Here is a 15,248-nt window from a genome sequence, read left to right as displayed (position 1 = left end):
CACATAAAATATGATATTGTACATTTTCATGTTCATGAGGTTCATCAAAATTCTGCAGGCATGCTGTTTTTTTTAATACATATTTATTGTATATTTATCAGCTGATATTCTGTTACTGTTCCACGTTATAGAATCTTTCCATAGAAACATCTATATCTGTTAAAGGCTGGTTCGTGATTTGTTTAGAGGTCTTGTGAGACGTCAAGGGAACATTTTTGATGACATTTAGTACTTTATGGTTTCTCATGTTATTGAAGTGTAGATTTCAGTATTTATTTTAAAATATTATTTGTAATGTGGTTTGTTAGTTTTTAGATGAAGAATGCACTTTGATGCCTTGAGCTCCAAGCGTTCAGAAGAGCAGTCTGAAGTATGGAAGCATTTTCCTGTGAAAACAAGCCTTCATGGCCTTGTGTGTCGTCATCAAGCTCAAATAGTCGTCGATTTAGTCAGTATACTCTAGTTTTTGCATGCTTACAGTGTGTTAATGTTCAACACATTAGGAGAATCTGTTTACCTACAATGAAAACTCTTTCCTAATATTTTAGTGTTGTCATGCAACCATCTTGTATCTGCAAAATGGGCATTTTTGTGAGACTTTAAGTGTTTTGGACTTTTTTTCTTTTTGTTATGACAAGTTAAACACCACTGCTTATAGATAAATACTGTTCCAAACATAAAAAATGTGTTAGGTGATTTTGTGTGAAGCTGACACTGACACACAAATCATCATAATGACGATACTGATCTATTGACATTCCATCTGAAGTACCTATAAAAGAAGAACAATAAAGAGATCTTCAACTACTACCATCAATATGTGTACGTGAATTTGTAATGAATCTCCGAGCTGACAATTGTTCTGTTTCTCAGTTTATTATTTACATTTTAAGCAAGTTTTAATGTAAAAGGTAACAATATATAAACAAAAAGACCATTTTTACAGAGATATTTTGCAGATTATGTAAATTGACGTGGCTCAGGCATACATATAATGAAATACCTAGACAAGACAGAAGGACATTATGTGATGTAGGGCTGATAGATTGAGCAGCAAAGATTTTAAGGAATAGTTCATGCCACATTGCTGAACATTTACTCACCTGCAGACCATCTAAAATGTAGATAGCTTTGTTTCTAAAAGATTTGTAGAAAATTAGCATTACATTACTTGGTCACCAATGGATCCTCTGCAGTGAATGTCAGAATGAGAGTCCAAAAACATCATATTAATATACCTGACTCAAGTCCATCAATTAATGCCTTGTGAAGAGAAAAGCTATGGGGTTTATTAGCTGTTTGGACTTATTCTGACGGCACCTATTCACTGCAGAGGATTAATTTGGTGGGCAAGTAATGTAATGCTAAATTTCTTAAAATCTGAAGAAGCAAGCTCACCTACATCCTGGATGGCCTGAGGGTGAGGACATTTTCAGCAATGTTTTTATTTTTGAGTGAACTTAAAGGAACACTCCACCTTTTTTGAAAATAGGCTCATTTTCTAACTTTCCTAGAGTTAAACAGTTGAGTTTTGCCATTTTTGAATCCATTCAGCTGATCTCCAGGTCTGGCTGTAGCACTTTTACCTTACCTTAGCATAGATCATTGAATCCGATTAGACTGTAAGCATCTCGTTCAAAAATGACCAAAGAGTTTCAATATTTTTCTTATTTAAAACTTAACTCTTCTGTAGATACATCATGTACGAAGGCCGATGGAAAATGAAAAGTTGCAAATTTCTGGGCCGATATGACTGGGAACTATACTCTCATTCCGGTGTATTAATCAAGGCACTTTGCTGCCATAGCAGTGATGCAGCAGGCGCAATGATATTACGCAGCGCCTCAAAATAGAGACCACACAAACCTTTCATTTTCCATCAGTTTTAGTTCACGATGTAACTACAAAAATATCGAAACTCTTTGGTCATTTTTGAGCGAGATGCTAACGGTCTAATCAGATTCAATAATCTATCTTAAACTAAGATAAAAGTGCTACATCCAGATCCAGAGATTGGCTGAATAGTTCGAAAATGGTAAAACTCAACTGTTTAACTCTAGGGGAGTTGGGAAATGAGCCTATTAAAAAAAAAAAAAAAAAAGTGGAGTGTTTCTTTAAATGTGATATCTCCTAATTTGCTTGATTTTTAGTCTCTTAGTTTGAGTTCACCATTTATCTTTAAGCCACTAGACCTTTTGGATGTATTATTCTTAAGACATTTGATTTGACATTACTTGATTGTGTCATATATTTGCAAAGAAATGGCTCTATTTTGAGGTTAAGGCTGCAGTAACACACAGGATAATGAGAACTAAACACATTCATGTACAGACAGCTCAGTGAATGCTAACGGCCTTCTCATGTGTGCGCTGATACACATTCATGAGGTGGATTTTTTTTTTTTACAATAAACATGGATTGATGTATAAGTGTGTTACAGTAGGACAGTCCCAATGTTCCAGTCAGACCTGAGCAACATCAAACTTCAAACTGAATTGCACCACTTTTGTCCACAATATTTCAGCGCAAAACAAATTCAGGGTCTATTTCACTAACCACACTTTTTATTGGCCCACTTTTCTCCTATAGCCAAATATGTGGGGCTGCACCGATATTAAAATAAGCCAATATTTTTTTCTTGTTATGTCCGATAACTAATAAATGTCAGATATTCAAATGAAATATTGAAAATAATCACAAAATTATAATGTACAGTATGAAAAATCAATCATTATTTTGGAATTTGGTAAAAATTATTGTTATTAGATTAAAAGTGGGTTTAAAGATGATGACAAAGGTATTCTGAATGTAAAAATACGGGAAACCAAACAATTGTACAAGCACGAACAGTTAAATATATCGGCTAATAACATTATAATACTGATATTGCTCATTCCTGTTGATGTTATCTTTATCGATTTGGGTGCTATAACAACAAATAGTATGTGCAAAGAAAAGACTGTAACAGTGGCCACAATTGATTCAGTGAATCCCCCCCCAGGATCTGTTCAGCGCTGAGATGGCTTTCAAATATTTGCTGTAATAACAGCATAACTAAACAGGACTTCAACAACCCTGTGCTGTGTACAGTACTTAAAGTTATCCCATGAGGGTAGGTAACCTGTCATCGCTGCTAATTTGTGTGTGTTTGTGGGTAAAGTGCAGTCTATTATGTGTGTGATGGTTGACTCCTCACTTCTCGTCCTCGTCGCCCTCGCTCATGCTGCTGATGGAGGCCGAGGCGCCCTTCGGGGACGAGGGCGGTGAGGTTCGGGGCATGGCCCAGCGGGATGGAGGTGACGGAGAGCGGGATGGGGAAAACTCCCTTGTTGGGCTGCTGCTGGGTGAGCCGCGTGGAGAAAGCGCCTGGATCATTCGTCCACTACGTTCCTGAAACATTTGTTTCTGGAAAAATGAAAAGGTCTTATTCAAAAATGTGTCAATTTTACACAAACAGCATGTTTTTCTTTTGTATACATATACTCTAACCTATAACCTTGCTTACCCATGTCCCATCTGGACCAAAGAGCTCCAGGAAGTTCCCAATGAATTCTCGTGATTTCTCCTCCCACTTCTGAATAAGATCATGGCTCTTCTCTTCCACTCTATACACAAAGTGCTTGGACTTCTCCTCTACCGTCCGCACCTTCTCTTTCATCCTGTCCACCTGATTCTGCAGACGGTACTTCTTTTCCTGTCCAGAAAGAGATCAGAGTCAGATCAGCAAGATTTTTCTTTTTTTTATAAAATTTCAGTGTTAAATGTTATTCAAAAAAAAATCTGCATTATTTGAATGAAGAAAAAATGTGATTCTATTTACAGATCAAATGGATACTTTGTATTATTTATTATCACTTTGTTTTTGGTCTCTGTTTTTAATCTATTATTTTTTTCAAAACTACATTTAAATGCAAGTTTGTACATACAGTGAATGCAGAGAATATATCACTTCAATTATGAGCATGTTTTACTAATGGATTAAAGTTTTAATTATTTAATTAGTTTTAAATATTTATGATTTAATTATTATAATTTTTTTAGTTCAGTGATGTGACCCCAAAACGTTAATAATTCATGATATTTGTGAAAACAAAACAAAATACATAAAAAATTTATTCTACATTTTTTGAATAACAAATATCTCATTTTATTCTGAATAATGGTTAAGGAAAATGTTTTATCCATTTGTTTTTAAAGGTGAGTGTTATTTTAGTATAATTATTCTTATTATTGTTTTTGTTAATATTTTGAATTCGATTTTTTTCCCCATTTTCTTTTTTTTTTATAAATATGTCTATATTCTTTATTAAATTTTACATTTTAGTTTAGTAATTTAACAAACTAAATGAAAAACAAGAAATGTTGTGCTAAAAACAAGCTAAAATAAGTTTTATATTTTATGTTATTTCAATGAATGTTTATTTTACTTAAGTAATAAATTTTTATAGATTTATTTGTAATTTGAAAGATAATAATCCTCTAGGTGAACGATTAATTTCATTTATGAAAAGAATTAAGTTCATTAATGTTAGATGATGCCTCCATGCCAGAAATATCAGACGCCAGAACCTGTCATAAAAGATCCGTTTGTCTGGTAACAGAACAACTAGTCAGCAAAACTGAAGCTTACATTTGAGGATACTTAGATCCTTCATTTACTCACATTAATATAACTGACATTCAGTTCTTTAGCGGTGTAGCCCCTCTGCAAGTTGCGTCTAGCGTACACGTCATAGTCTCTCACTATCCGGGTGATCAGGTCAGACGTTGAGATCCCTTCTGTCCTTTTAGTGGGCACAAACATACCTGAGACACTCATATATGTTAGATCTGATCTGAAACACAAACACACACATTCTCTTAAGCGAAAGCCGCTTTTCTTTACCTGCCTCCTTAATATGCTTGTACACGTCCTCAGATCCAGCAGAGGAGTATGGGATGTCGTCATGCGCCACAAAGTCGATCTAGAGAATACGAACCACAGGGTTAACCGCAAGGAATTATGGGAACGGTACTGTGCTAGGATGTGACCAAATAACTGACCTTGTGTTTTTCTAAAAACTCTTGGGTCAGAGTCCAGGGCGCATCGCGCAAAACCTCATCAACGTAGCGGCAGTGTCTCAATGCATCGTACCGTTCGTCTTCTGTCATTACGGTGAAGCCCTTGAACTTGTGAGTGAGTTCATCACTGCATACTTAACGCACACATACATATTTTGATCAGTTAGAGTTTTAGGATTTAGAAGTATATTGCAATGTCTGGATCAGTAAATTATACGCTTCTATACCTCCGACTATAAGGTAGGCGTTAGGGAACAGATTCTTAGCCTGCATCAGGGCACGAGCGTGACCAGAGTGAAAAAGATCAAAGATGCCATCTGCATAGATTCGCACCGGCCGGTCCACTGAGAAAGGAAAATTCATGACACTTTTAGAAATCATTTACAAAAACAAAAACATGAAAAAAATAGATCACTGTCAAAAAGTTTGGGGTCAGTCATTTTTAGTTTTTTGAAATATTTTTTTTTTTTTTTAAAGCAGGGACACTGTTACAAAAGATTCTATTTCAAATCAATGCTGTTCTTTCAGTTTTCACAAAAATATTAAGTAACACAACTGTCAATATTGATAATAATGAATTATTCTTGAGCTGCAATGGATCATGTGACACTAAAGACTGAAATAATTGTACTGAAAATTCAGCTTTTCCATCACAGGAATAAATTATGGTTTAAAATATAATCAAATAGAAAACATTTGCTAATAATTGTAATAATATTTCACAATATTACTATTTTTACTGTATTTATTATTGAATAAATGCAGCCTTGGTAAGCATAAGAGTTTGTTTTGGTTGTCTGTTTGGTTTGATCCTGTTCATATATATATATATATATATATATATATATATATATATATATATATATATATATATATATATATATATATATATTCTAGATATAAAAAAAATCATGTTTAAGAGCTTGAGGGCATATTTCTGAGCGTCTGCTTATTTATGAGACAAGCATATTTTTTTTTTTTAGGTTATAGCCTAACAGGAATGACCTTATTACAAAAGGTAATTTTTTTTTAATGTTCCGTTTCATGAAACCTGAACAGAGAAAGCACAGACTGACCAGGCGTTCCGAGTCGAGCCTGCTCTACCGTCAGCTTCTCGTGTGGAGCCCGACACTCACAACTCGTCTCTGGGGTAAATATGGCTGGCTCTATAAGAGTCTGAGGAGAAGATTGAAGAATGCATTGATTTGAGAGAAATTGTGAGAAATAAATAGACATAAATAAAATACTGTTTAAACAAGCCTAGATCCTGCTGACATGATATACTATTTAATCTTCTCAAAAATGTTTTCATTTTTGTACGAATAGAGGTTATTATCTGATGTATTGATGTCAAGACAATCTGTGTAAAAGCCTCTTTACAGCAGATATTGATTTGTCCAGCAGAGGGTTCTCTAAGACAAATCATTCGTCCACAGCAGCACAAAGTGGGAGATAGACACAGACGTACATAACACGGATATTTCAATCTATTGAAACCTCTTTGTGGCTTATAACAAACAGAGAACAATAGGCCTACAGACACTGTGACAACACATGGCTCTGAATTAGCATTTCAGTGTATGGCAGGGTAGCAGGGATATTTTATTTTTGTGCATTTTTCATTATTTTTAAATATTCTTATTTAACAATATTATGTTGAATAAAAATGTTTACCGCTTCAAGTTATATATTATATTATATTATATTATATATTATCTTTAATGGGTTTTTGTTTAATGTCCACTTCAAATAATAATTTTTTTTTATTAAATCTAAAGGGGTTTTGCCTAATTTGAAGAGTAAAATAATTCATTAAACAATAAAAATGAAGAAGCTAATATACAATACCAGACCAATTAAACTCTGCTTTTATTGTGTCCATAATGAACATTTTGTCATTACTTACTAATGTTGATCCAAACCTGTATGAATAACTTCCTTAACATAAATGAAGATTTTGAAGAATGTTAACCAACAGCTGATGGTAGCTATTGACTTCCATAATATGAAAATATTTTATGGTAGTCAGTGGCAACCAGCAACTAGGGGTGCACCAATAAAGATTGGCGATCATTAATGTGCATCTCGTCAGTAAAGCCGGTTCTCTAATAAGCGGTAAATTCCCTCAGGTGCGTGATTTCACATAGAGCAGCTGTTACTACACAGAGTCGTTGTTAACTGAGAAGTTGCGCAAATGAACGCTGAAAATGAACGTGGATTTGCGCAGCTAGTCAGTTAACAATTGCTCTGTGTAGTAACAGCTGCTCTAAGTGAAATCACGCACCTGATGGAATTTACCGCTGATTAGAGAACCGGCTTTACTGACGAGATGCACATTAATGACTACGTTTACATGCAGCCAATAACCCGTTCAAAACCGGAATATTAGCAATAACCCGGTCGCGCAAGGCCATGTAAACACCGGCAAAAACCCAGATATGCTCATTTTGGCATATCCCCATCAAAATGTGTGTTCTGCGCATGTTCTATTCGCAAGGAATCTTGGTCTTTTGAGTAGAGACGGCGCATAAAAAAAACCATTCGCACACCAGTGCCTACAGGGATGCGTGTTGCCATGGTGCTATACAAAATTGCTCAATTTCTCTCCTTCTATTAATAAAGACCATGAGGCACAGTAGTGTCAAGTGCTGCTGGTGGATCAGTACCAGCGCCAAAGCGCAAACAAAGACTATCGCTATCTGCCCCAAACTATTCATTATCCGCCTGCTGCTGCTGTTGTTGTTGTTGTCTTTGGATACAGGAAGAAGAATCGGAAATGACCCATATTGCGTCTTGTTGTCCGTACGTCCAGACGCTAACCGCGCGTCGCCGTTTACATTGGGATATTGGCGACTGATTACACATTCCATGTATACAGGAGTAACTCTCTCTGCTCACGCATGTAAACGGGTTATCCCGAATGTTTCAGAAACCCGAATAGTGACCTTAACCCGACCATAACCCGAATTTTAACAGCTTGTAAACGTAGTCATTGATCGCCGATCTTTATCGTGCAACCCTACCAGCAACTGTATGATTATCAACATTCTTCAAAATATCTTCAATTGTTTAACAGAAGAAATAAATTCATACAGTTTGGAACAACATAAATTCATACAGTTTGGAACAACATAAATTCATACAGTTTGGGTGACTAAATTGTCAGAATTTTCAGTTTTTGGGGAAACCTACAATAATGGACAGTATTTGAAAAATAATGTGTTTTTTAACATTAAAGCATGTCAACATATTCTGTTACACCAAATACACAAAATAATGATCTTTAAAAAAAAGCATCATATGACCCCTTTAAATCACCCTTGTGGCATCCTTTTAATGTGACAATGTTCTTTTTTAGTACACATGTGGGCGGAGGCAACAGATGCTGTTTAAATGCATTCTAGGCCAAACTCATTACAGAAATATTAAAAAATAATTTCTGGGTCAATCTTCTAGTGACCTTTGGGACAACAGTGATCTGTCTGTTCAGGAAATGCCCATTGAGAGCATCTTCACAACAGACCCAGCTGGCACATATGCATTTACATATCCAATGCAATGTAGGTGTGTGATATCTGATTACTCATTGGAGGAAAAATCTCCATGGAGCAATGCATGATTCATTCCCATAGCAACGAAGACAGTGTTTCGAAGGAGTTCCCAGAATTCTGTACAAGGTGAGAAGGAGGAGCAACATCACAGAAGGGCAACCTGCTGATAAATGCAATCTGGATGGTGTCTGTAACATTAGCTCAGCACCATCCCACATAAGCGCTGGCTCTCGCACTTAAAAACAATATCTGGTAGACTAAAAGCAGCATTATAAACAAACGCGCAGATAGTCAATAAAAACAGCTCACTTTAACTGCAGTTTCACAAGCTCAATGTAACTCAGACAGCAGAACAAAAAGACACATTCAGATAAACACAGACTGAAATAGGGCCGTGCAGAGACCTTTGGAGGGGCAGGTGCTCAAAGTATAAAAGGGGCAGATGGAACAAGGCTTTAAATAGCACTGCTCAAAATATCAATACAACAATATATTGTATAATCCTTGCTGACTCGCGTATCCATATGGAATGGATGATTATGTACCAGCCTCTTTCTCCATGCTTGCTTCTTTCTGCACTGTTTCTGTTGCTTGTGCCTCTACATTTCCCTCTTTCTCACCAGCCTCTGTCTCCTGGCTTGCTGTTCCCTGCTCTCTTTTTGTCACTTGTGCCTCCACATCTCCCTCTTTTTCTTCCTCTATCTCCATCTCCTCATCTGATCTATTAATTTCCACTCTCTGTCCATCTAGGAACAAGGCACAATTTACTATTTCAGCATTAATCTATTATTTTAACCATCACTACTACTCTTGCTGATTTATACAAAACATACAAAACGGATACACTGGAATATAGTGATTAATATTATTATTACTGTTGTAGTTGTTGTTGTCTAAAATTGAACACCTTTGCATTGTAAACAAGGCTACATTTTTTTTATCCTCTCTTTGCGAGGCATCTTTGCACTGCAGAACACACACAAAAAAACAAAAGGACATTTCATACCTTTTCCTAAAATCTACTAGGGTCCCATCTAGTGTTGTCACGGTACCAAAATTTCAGTATTCGGTACCGATACCAGTGAAAATCCATGGTTCTCTGTACCAATTTCGGTACCAAAGCAATACACAAAAATATTCTAATAAAAAAAAAAAAAAACTTTTTATCACTAAAAATAAAACCAATACCATTCTTTATACTTATTTACAATTATGTTTAAAGTTTTTCTACAAGTAATATAATTATGAAAAACAGTAAACAAGTTTCACCCAAATTTAATTTGTCTTTTAATTAATGAAATGTAAACATTTAAATTTTAAACATGGACAATCTTTTTGTGATTTATTTCTTTAAAAAATAAAGTTTTATTATTTTTTTTCACAGTAGTAGCAGTATCACATACATTCCACTAAATAATAGTAATATCTAGCACAATTCCTTTATGTAAAAATGAACTTTTATTTTGACCCTGGTTTTACTCAGATGAAACGGTAAAATGCTTGAAGTTAACAGTTCTATGGAGGGATTATTTGGTCAGATTATAAACTAAAAGTCTAAAACTAAAAGTCTTAAACCAAAACTAAAAATCTAAATTTGAAACTTAAAGTCCAAGTAGGTTAATTGGGTATTTAGGATTGGGCATTTGGTATTTAGGATAGGGCATTTTGTATTTAGGACTGGGCATTTTCTATTTAGGGTTGGGCATTTGGTCATTTAGCCATTTAGGATTTAGGATTGGGCAATTGGGGATTTAGGATTGGGCATTTGAAGATTGAGGATTGAGCATTTGAGGATTGAGGGGTGTATGCAAATTAGGAGGCGTGGCCCAAATACTGGAGACTGGGTTTGAAATGGCTGATGCGCAGAGGCACCTTATGGACAGCAGAGGGAGCTCCCAGTGCTAAGGAGCACACTGTAATGAAAGTAATGTAATTGTAATGTAATTCTGTTTCTGTAATGAAACAGAGCGAGTAAGTGGCTTGAGCGAGGACTATGTGACAACTTCAACTTAATGACAGCTTTGTAACATTTGGGGCCTCAAACACATAGTCACCAGTGAAAGGAGTGCTATCGGTCTGACGACGAGAAAGCAGCAGACAGTGCAGCAGGTAAGATGCTAACATTAGCTACTAGTTATATAAGCTGATATTGTTAACATGCTTTAGTAGGGTATTATTATATTGGGACATGCTGTTTTGTTTTTTAAACTGTGGTTAACCCCTCTGACATTAGTAGATACACTCCTTTCACATTGCCACTAGATGGTCTTGTTTCTGTTTTTTTTTTTTTGCTATATAGCCTATATATATATTATAAAGGCCACAAATGTTACAAAGCTGTCATTAAGTTGAAGTTGTCACACTGTCCTCGCTCAAGCCACTTACTCGCTCATTTTCATTACAGAAACAGAATTACATTACAATTACATTACTTTCATTACAGTGTGCTCCTTAGCACTGGGAGCTCCCTCTGCTGTCCATAAGGTGCCTCTGCGCACCAGCCGTTTCAAACCCAGCCTCCAGTATTTGGGCCACGCCTCCTAATTTGCATACTCTCCTCAATCCTCAAATGCCCAATGCTCAATCTTCAAATGCCCAATCCTAAATCCCTAAATCCCCAATCCTCAATCCTAAATGGCTAAATGATTAAATGCCCAATCCTAAATACCAAATTCCCAATCCTAAATCCCCAAATGCCCAATCCTAAATCCTAAATGGCTAAATGACCAAATGCCCAACCCCTAAATAGAAAATGCCCAATCCTAAATACAAAATGCCCTATCCTAAATACCAAATGCCCAATCCTAAATACCAAATTAATTTTCTACTTGGACTTTAAGTTTCAAATTTAGATTTTTAGTTTTGGTTTAAGACTTTTAGTTTTAGACTTTTAGTTTATAATCTGACCAAATAATCCCTCCATACAGTTATGGTGATGGAGTTTATGTATTTATGTCCTCATTGAGATGGCACATGCTGAAATTACAGCAAGTTTCACACTCAGTCTATGTAGTAAACAAACCCGCACGTCTCTGCCATTCATTCATTCACACAGAGACGCGCAGAACATGCAGGATTCATATTTTAACCAACTTTTGCGGCTTAACATTTAAATATAATGGTCCATACGGAGATTTGATTTGATTAATTTATGCTAACTTTGACACATCCGGTGATTGTCCATATTAAAATGTAAGTTTCATTATCATGACTGGATTTTAAGATTCCGTCTGCGTTTTCTGCTTCGCGGAAATCATAGCGCTGTGTGCGTCAAGAACCGGGTTGAGCGGGAACTCGGTACCACCGGTACTTAAAGAAACCTGCTACCATCACATTTTCATTTTTTTTTAGTACCGACTTGGTACCGAAGTACTGGGTCTTTTGACAACACTAGTCCCATCTCCTTCACACTGCACTTTGATGTCAGCTCAGGTATATTATTAATTTTATACTGACATTGATATTTCTACATAATAAAGAGAGATATTATTGAGTTTACAGGCTAAAGTGGTCTTGCTGTTGTAAACACTTGCTATTGTAGAAAAAAATATTTGTCACATTTAAAATATAATTATATTTTAATTAATTTCTGAATTGTTTTTATTTTTATAATGATAATTCAGAGAATGAGAAAATCTGAATAAGCCTTACAAGTGATGTGATGATAATTTTTAAGGCACTCTACGTTTAAAAATAAATAAATAAATAGTGTAATATAAAAATAGTTTAGTCAAATAACATAAAAAAGACCAGACCCCTCGATGCCAGTGAAACTTTTCTCCCTCAAACAGCACGCTAACGTTACTTCTACACTACAGGCTACACACAGCAATATAAACAACATATCTGCATGTTCTCACATCACATCGTTCTTGTAAATAAACCTCAAAATCACTTCGCTGAGAAGGAAACACCACTTTCCAGCTGCCGCGGTGGTGAAAATATCCTCTGGCAATTTCAAAAATGCGCGTGCGGCGTGCGGAATCGTCCCGGTCGGATAAGGTCGGTGTCGTCAAGTGAAAGGTCATCATGTGGGTAATTTTATTTACGGCTAAATTATTATCCATAAATTTTACTAATATTTAGATTGGACATGGGGCATTCACAAAAGGGCATGTTATTACAAAACAATTAAATGAAACTGCTTTGACAAAAGGGCACTTTGGGCACCAAGGGGCAAAGGGGCAGGTGCTCAAGCACCCAACGCCCCACCCACCCCACCCGTGCCTGGACTGAAACAAAGAGAAAGGGATGCTCAAAGGTTTACAGATGCCCTCGACGACAACAAAACACCTATATCTCACCGTTCGTGGCAGTGGACAGGTATGTTCCAGCTCCTCCATGATTTCTGGAGGGACCAAGCCAAACAGGATGTGACTCCACCTGTACCTGACTCAGCATCAGTCTGGAGACGCTTCTCTAGCCGTTAGCCGAGCCACGGTCAGGGATGCTCTACTCCAGCCTGGGTTTAGATCCCGCCCACTTGCTCTTCTCTTCCTCTCAGCCTCTTCCTCCTCGACTCCCCTCGCTGTGAAGCCGCCTATAGAAAGAGGTGCTCGGCTCCTCCCTGTGCCCACACACACAGGACTTCAGTAACGGCTCAACAACAACAAGGAAGAGAGCCTGTTGATGAGGGCAATGGCAAGTCTGGGAAGGACCAATCAACAGACATGCTGTCCTGTCTCATTTACATACCAGATTGTGATTGGCTGAGCAGGCTGTAGCACCATCATTGTGAACCCGCTGCTGAGCATCTCTGATTGTTCTTCATCTTCCTTCATCATTGTGGTGCATCACAAAGGCTTGCTGAAAGAGACAACAATACAGTTTTTAAGTTTGGATACTAAAATAATTATTTTTCTGATCTGATCTCAATTTATTAGCAGTAAACCTTTAAATATGACAATAAGGTACAAAGTAAGGCAGTTTTCAAGAGCTTTTTAGTATTTTTAACCTATTTTTTTTTACCTACACTTATATAAAACAAGCTATATAAAACAAGTAAAACAGGGCCATTAGCTGATAACACACACACGCACACACACGTATATATACAGAGGTGGGTAGAGTACCCAAAAACTGTACCCAAGTAAAAGTACTTCTAGAAATATTTACTCAAGTAAAAGTAAAAGTACTAGTCTGAATAGTTACTTGAGTAAGAATAAAAGAGTATCGGATAAAAAATCTACTCAAGTAGTTAGTTACTAGTTACTTTGGGTCATATATACTGAGCATATTTTTATTTAGATATATAGATAAAATGTATATAATGTATGTGTGCATGTATAAATGTATATATTTCATCAGCCTTTACTCCAATTTATGTAATTTATTATAAAATCCTGTCTGTTTACTTAAGTAACAGATATAGGTGTCATGCCATAACATTTTTAATACGACTGACTTTATATTAAATGTGAATTTAACATTGAAAGTTAATGTGATATAAAAATTGCTACTAATCTTTCATTGTTCAGAAAGAGAGCAAATAACATTTACATTATTAAAGATCATTTTCACTGACAGTCTAGAGTTCAATCACTCTCAGAAACTCCCATTAAAATCACTGAAACTGTTAACACTGTGAAATCAACATCTTAATTATAGATTCGTACACACATCTGCACTTTGTTGTTTCTGACGAGAGAATTCGCCAAAAAGAGGTCTCCAGTCAGCGAGCGAGTGAAGGAAGCACCGGCATTTTAGCGATGACTCATCTGAACGCCTCTGATTGGCCAATGCATTCAAAAGCTCAACAGAATCTTGTGTGATTGGTTATAATGCGCAGTGCTGTAAAAACGCATCTATCTCTGGCTCAGCGCCAGCCAGCGAACACAGATCTGAATTTAGCAGCTGATGATATGACTTGCTGAACGTACTCGCGCCGGTGTGATTGTATTAAAATTAATAAAATCTTAATCGGCTATTTTTTGTCTTTTGGAAGCTGCATTCAACTTGACTCCCCTCTGTTATAAGCCACACACGTACAACAAACTAATGTCACAGTGGTATCGTGTACTGTAATGTAGAATGTAGCCCAAGTTATTACCTGTTGAACAGTAGACAGCACACGCGGTGTTCATCTAATAAGGATCTCCATCGCAAGCAAATAATAGCCTTTGCATATTTGCTTTCAATTCAGTGCAGTTCCATAGCCACGTTTTCAACGCTGCTGATCTTAAACGTTACAACTCTGAGTGAACCGCTTCAGACGCTCAGCGCGTGCGGCAGGGAACTGAACGAATCATTCAAACTGATTCATGAACCAATTCACTCGTTTGCCATTTGGTTTGATCAAGCCTTTGAACAGGATTGACTCAAAAGAATGAATCATTCGCGAATGGACATCGCTCATTGTCCAGAGAAAAGTAGACAGCGCGTTTGGAATAAACTGAAGCATTTATAACATTTATTGCATTAAGATAAAGTAACAAGAGACGCGTCGCCCACAGTAACGAAGTAAAAGTACAGATTTTTCCCAAAAAATGTACTCAAGTAAGAGTAAAAATACCCATCTTTAAATATACTCCAAAAAGTATTAGTTACCCCAAACAATTACTCAAGTAAATGTAACGAAGTAAATGTAAATCGTTACTACCCACCTCTGTATATATATACATGCAGGTTTGCAAGAAA

At 36.4% G+C, this 15,248-nt stretch overlaps 1 protein-coding gene across 2 annotated transcripts; it reads right to left on the bottom strand.

The window, feature by feature from the left end:
* Positions 1–2,434: 2,434 nt before the first annotated feature.
* LOC132115733 (choline-phosphate cytidylyltransferase B) lies at positions 2,435–13,229 on the bottom strand. 2 transcript variants are annotated; one of them, XM_059524145.1, is made up of 8 exons: positions 12,917–13,229; positions 6,138–6,237; positions 5,289–5,405; positions 5,044–5,195; positions 4,886–4,964; positions 4,664–4,806; positions 3,506–3,694; positions 2,435–3,405 (listed from the first exon to the last, which is right to left on the bottom strand). In XM_059524145.1, exons 1-8 carry the CDS (start codon positions 12,953–12,955, stop codon positions 3,193–3,195), a joined length of 1,032 nt encoding a protein of 343 aa, XP_059380128.1. In that variant the 5' UTR covers positions 12,956–13,229; the 3' UTR covers positions 2,435–3,192. The 2 variants fall into 2 exon arrangements, with proteins under 2 accessions (XP_059380128.1, XP_059380129.1); XM_059524146.1 differs by having other exon boundaries at positions 4,664–4,779.
* Between the last annotated feature and the right edge of the window lie 2,019 nt (positions 13,230–15,248).

This window comes from Carassius carassius, chromosome 35 (genome assembly GCF_963082965.1).
Source record: "Carassius carassius chromosome 35, fCarCar2.1, whole genome shotgun sequence".
Lineage (NCBI taxonomy): Eukaryota > Metazoa > Chordata > Actinopteri > Cypriniformes > Cyprinidae > Carassius > Carassius carassius.
This window is presented reverse-complemented; position numbering and strand designations above follow the sequence as displayed.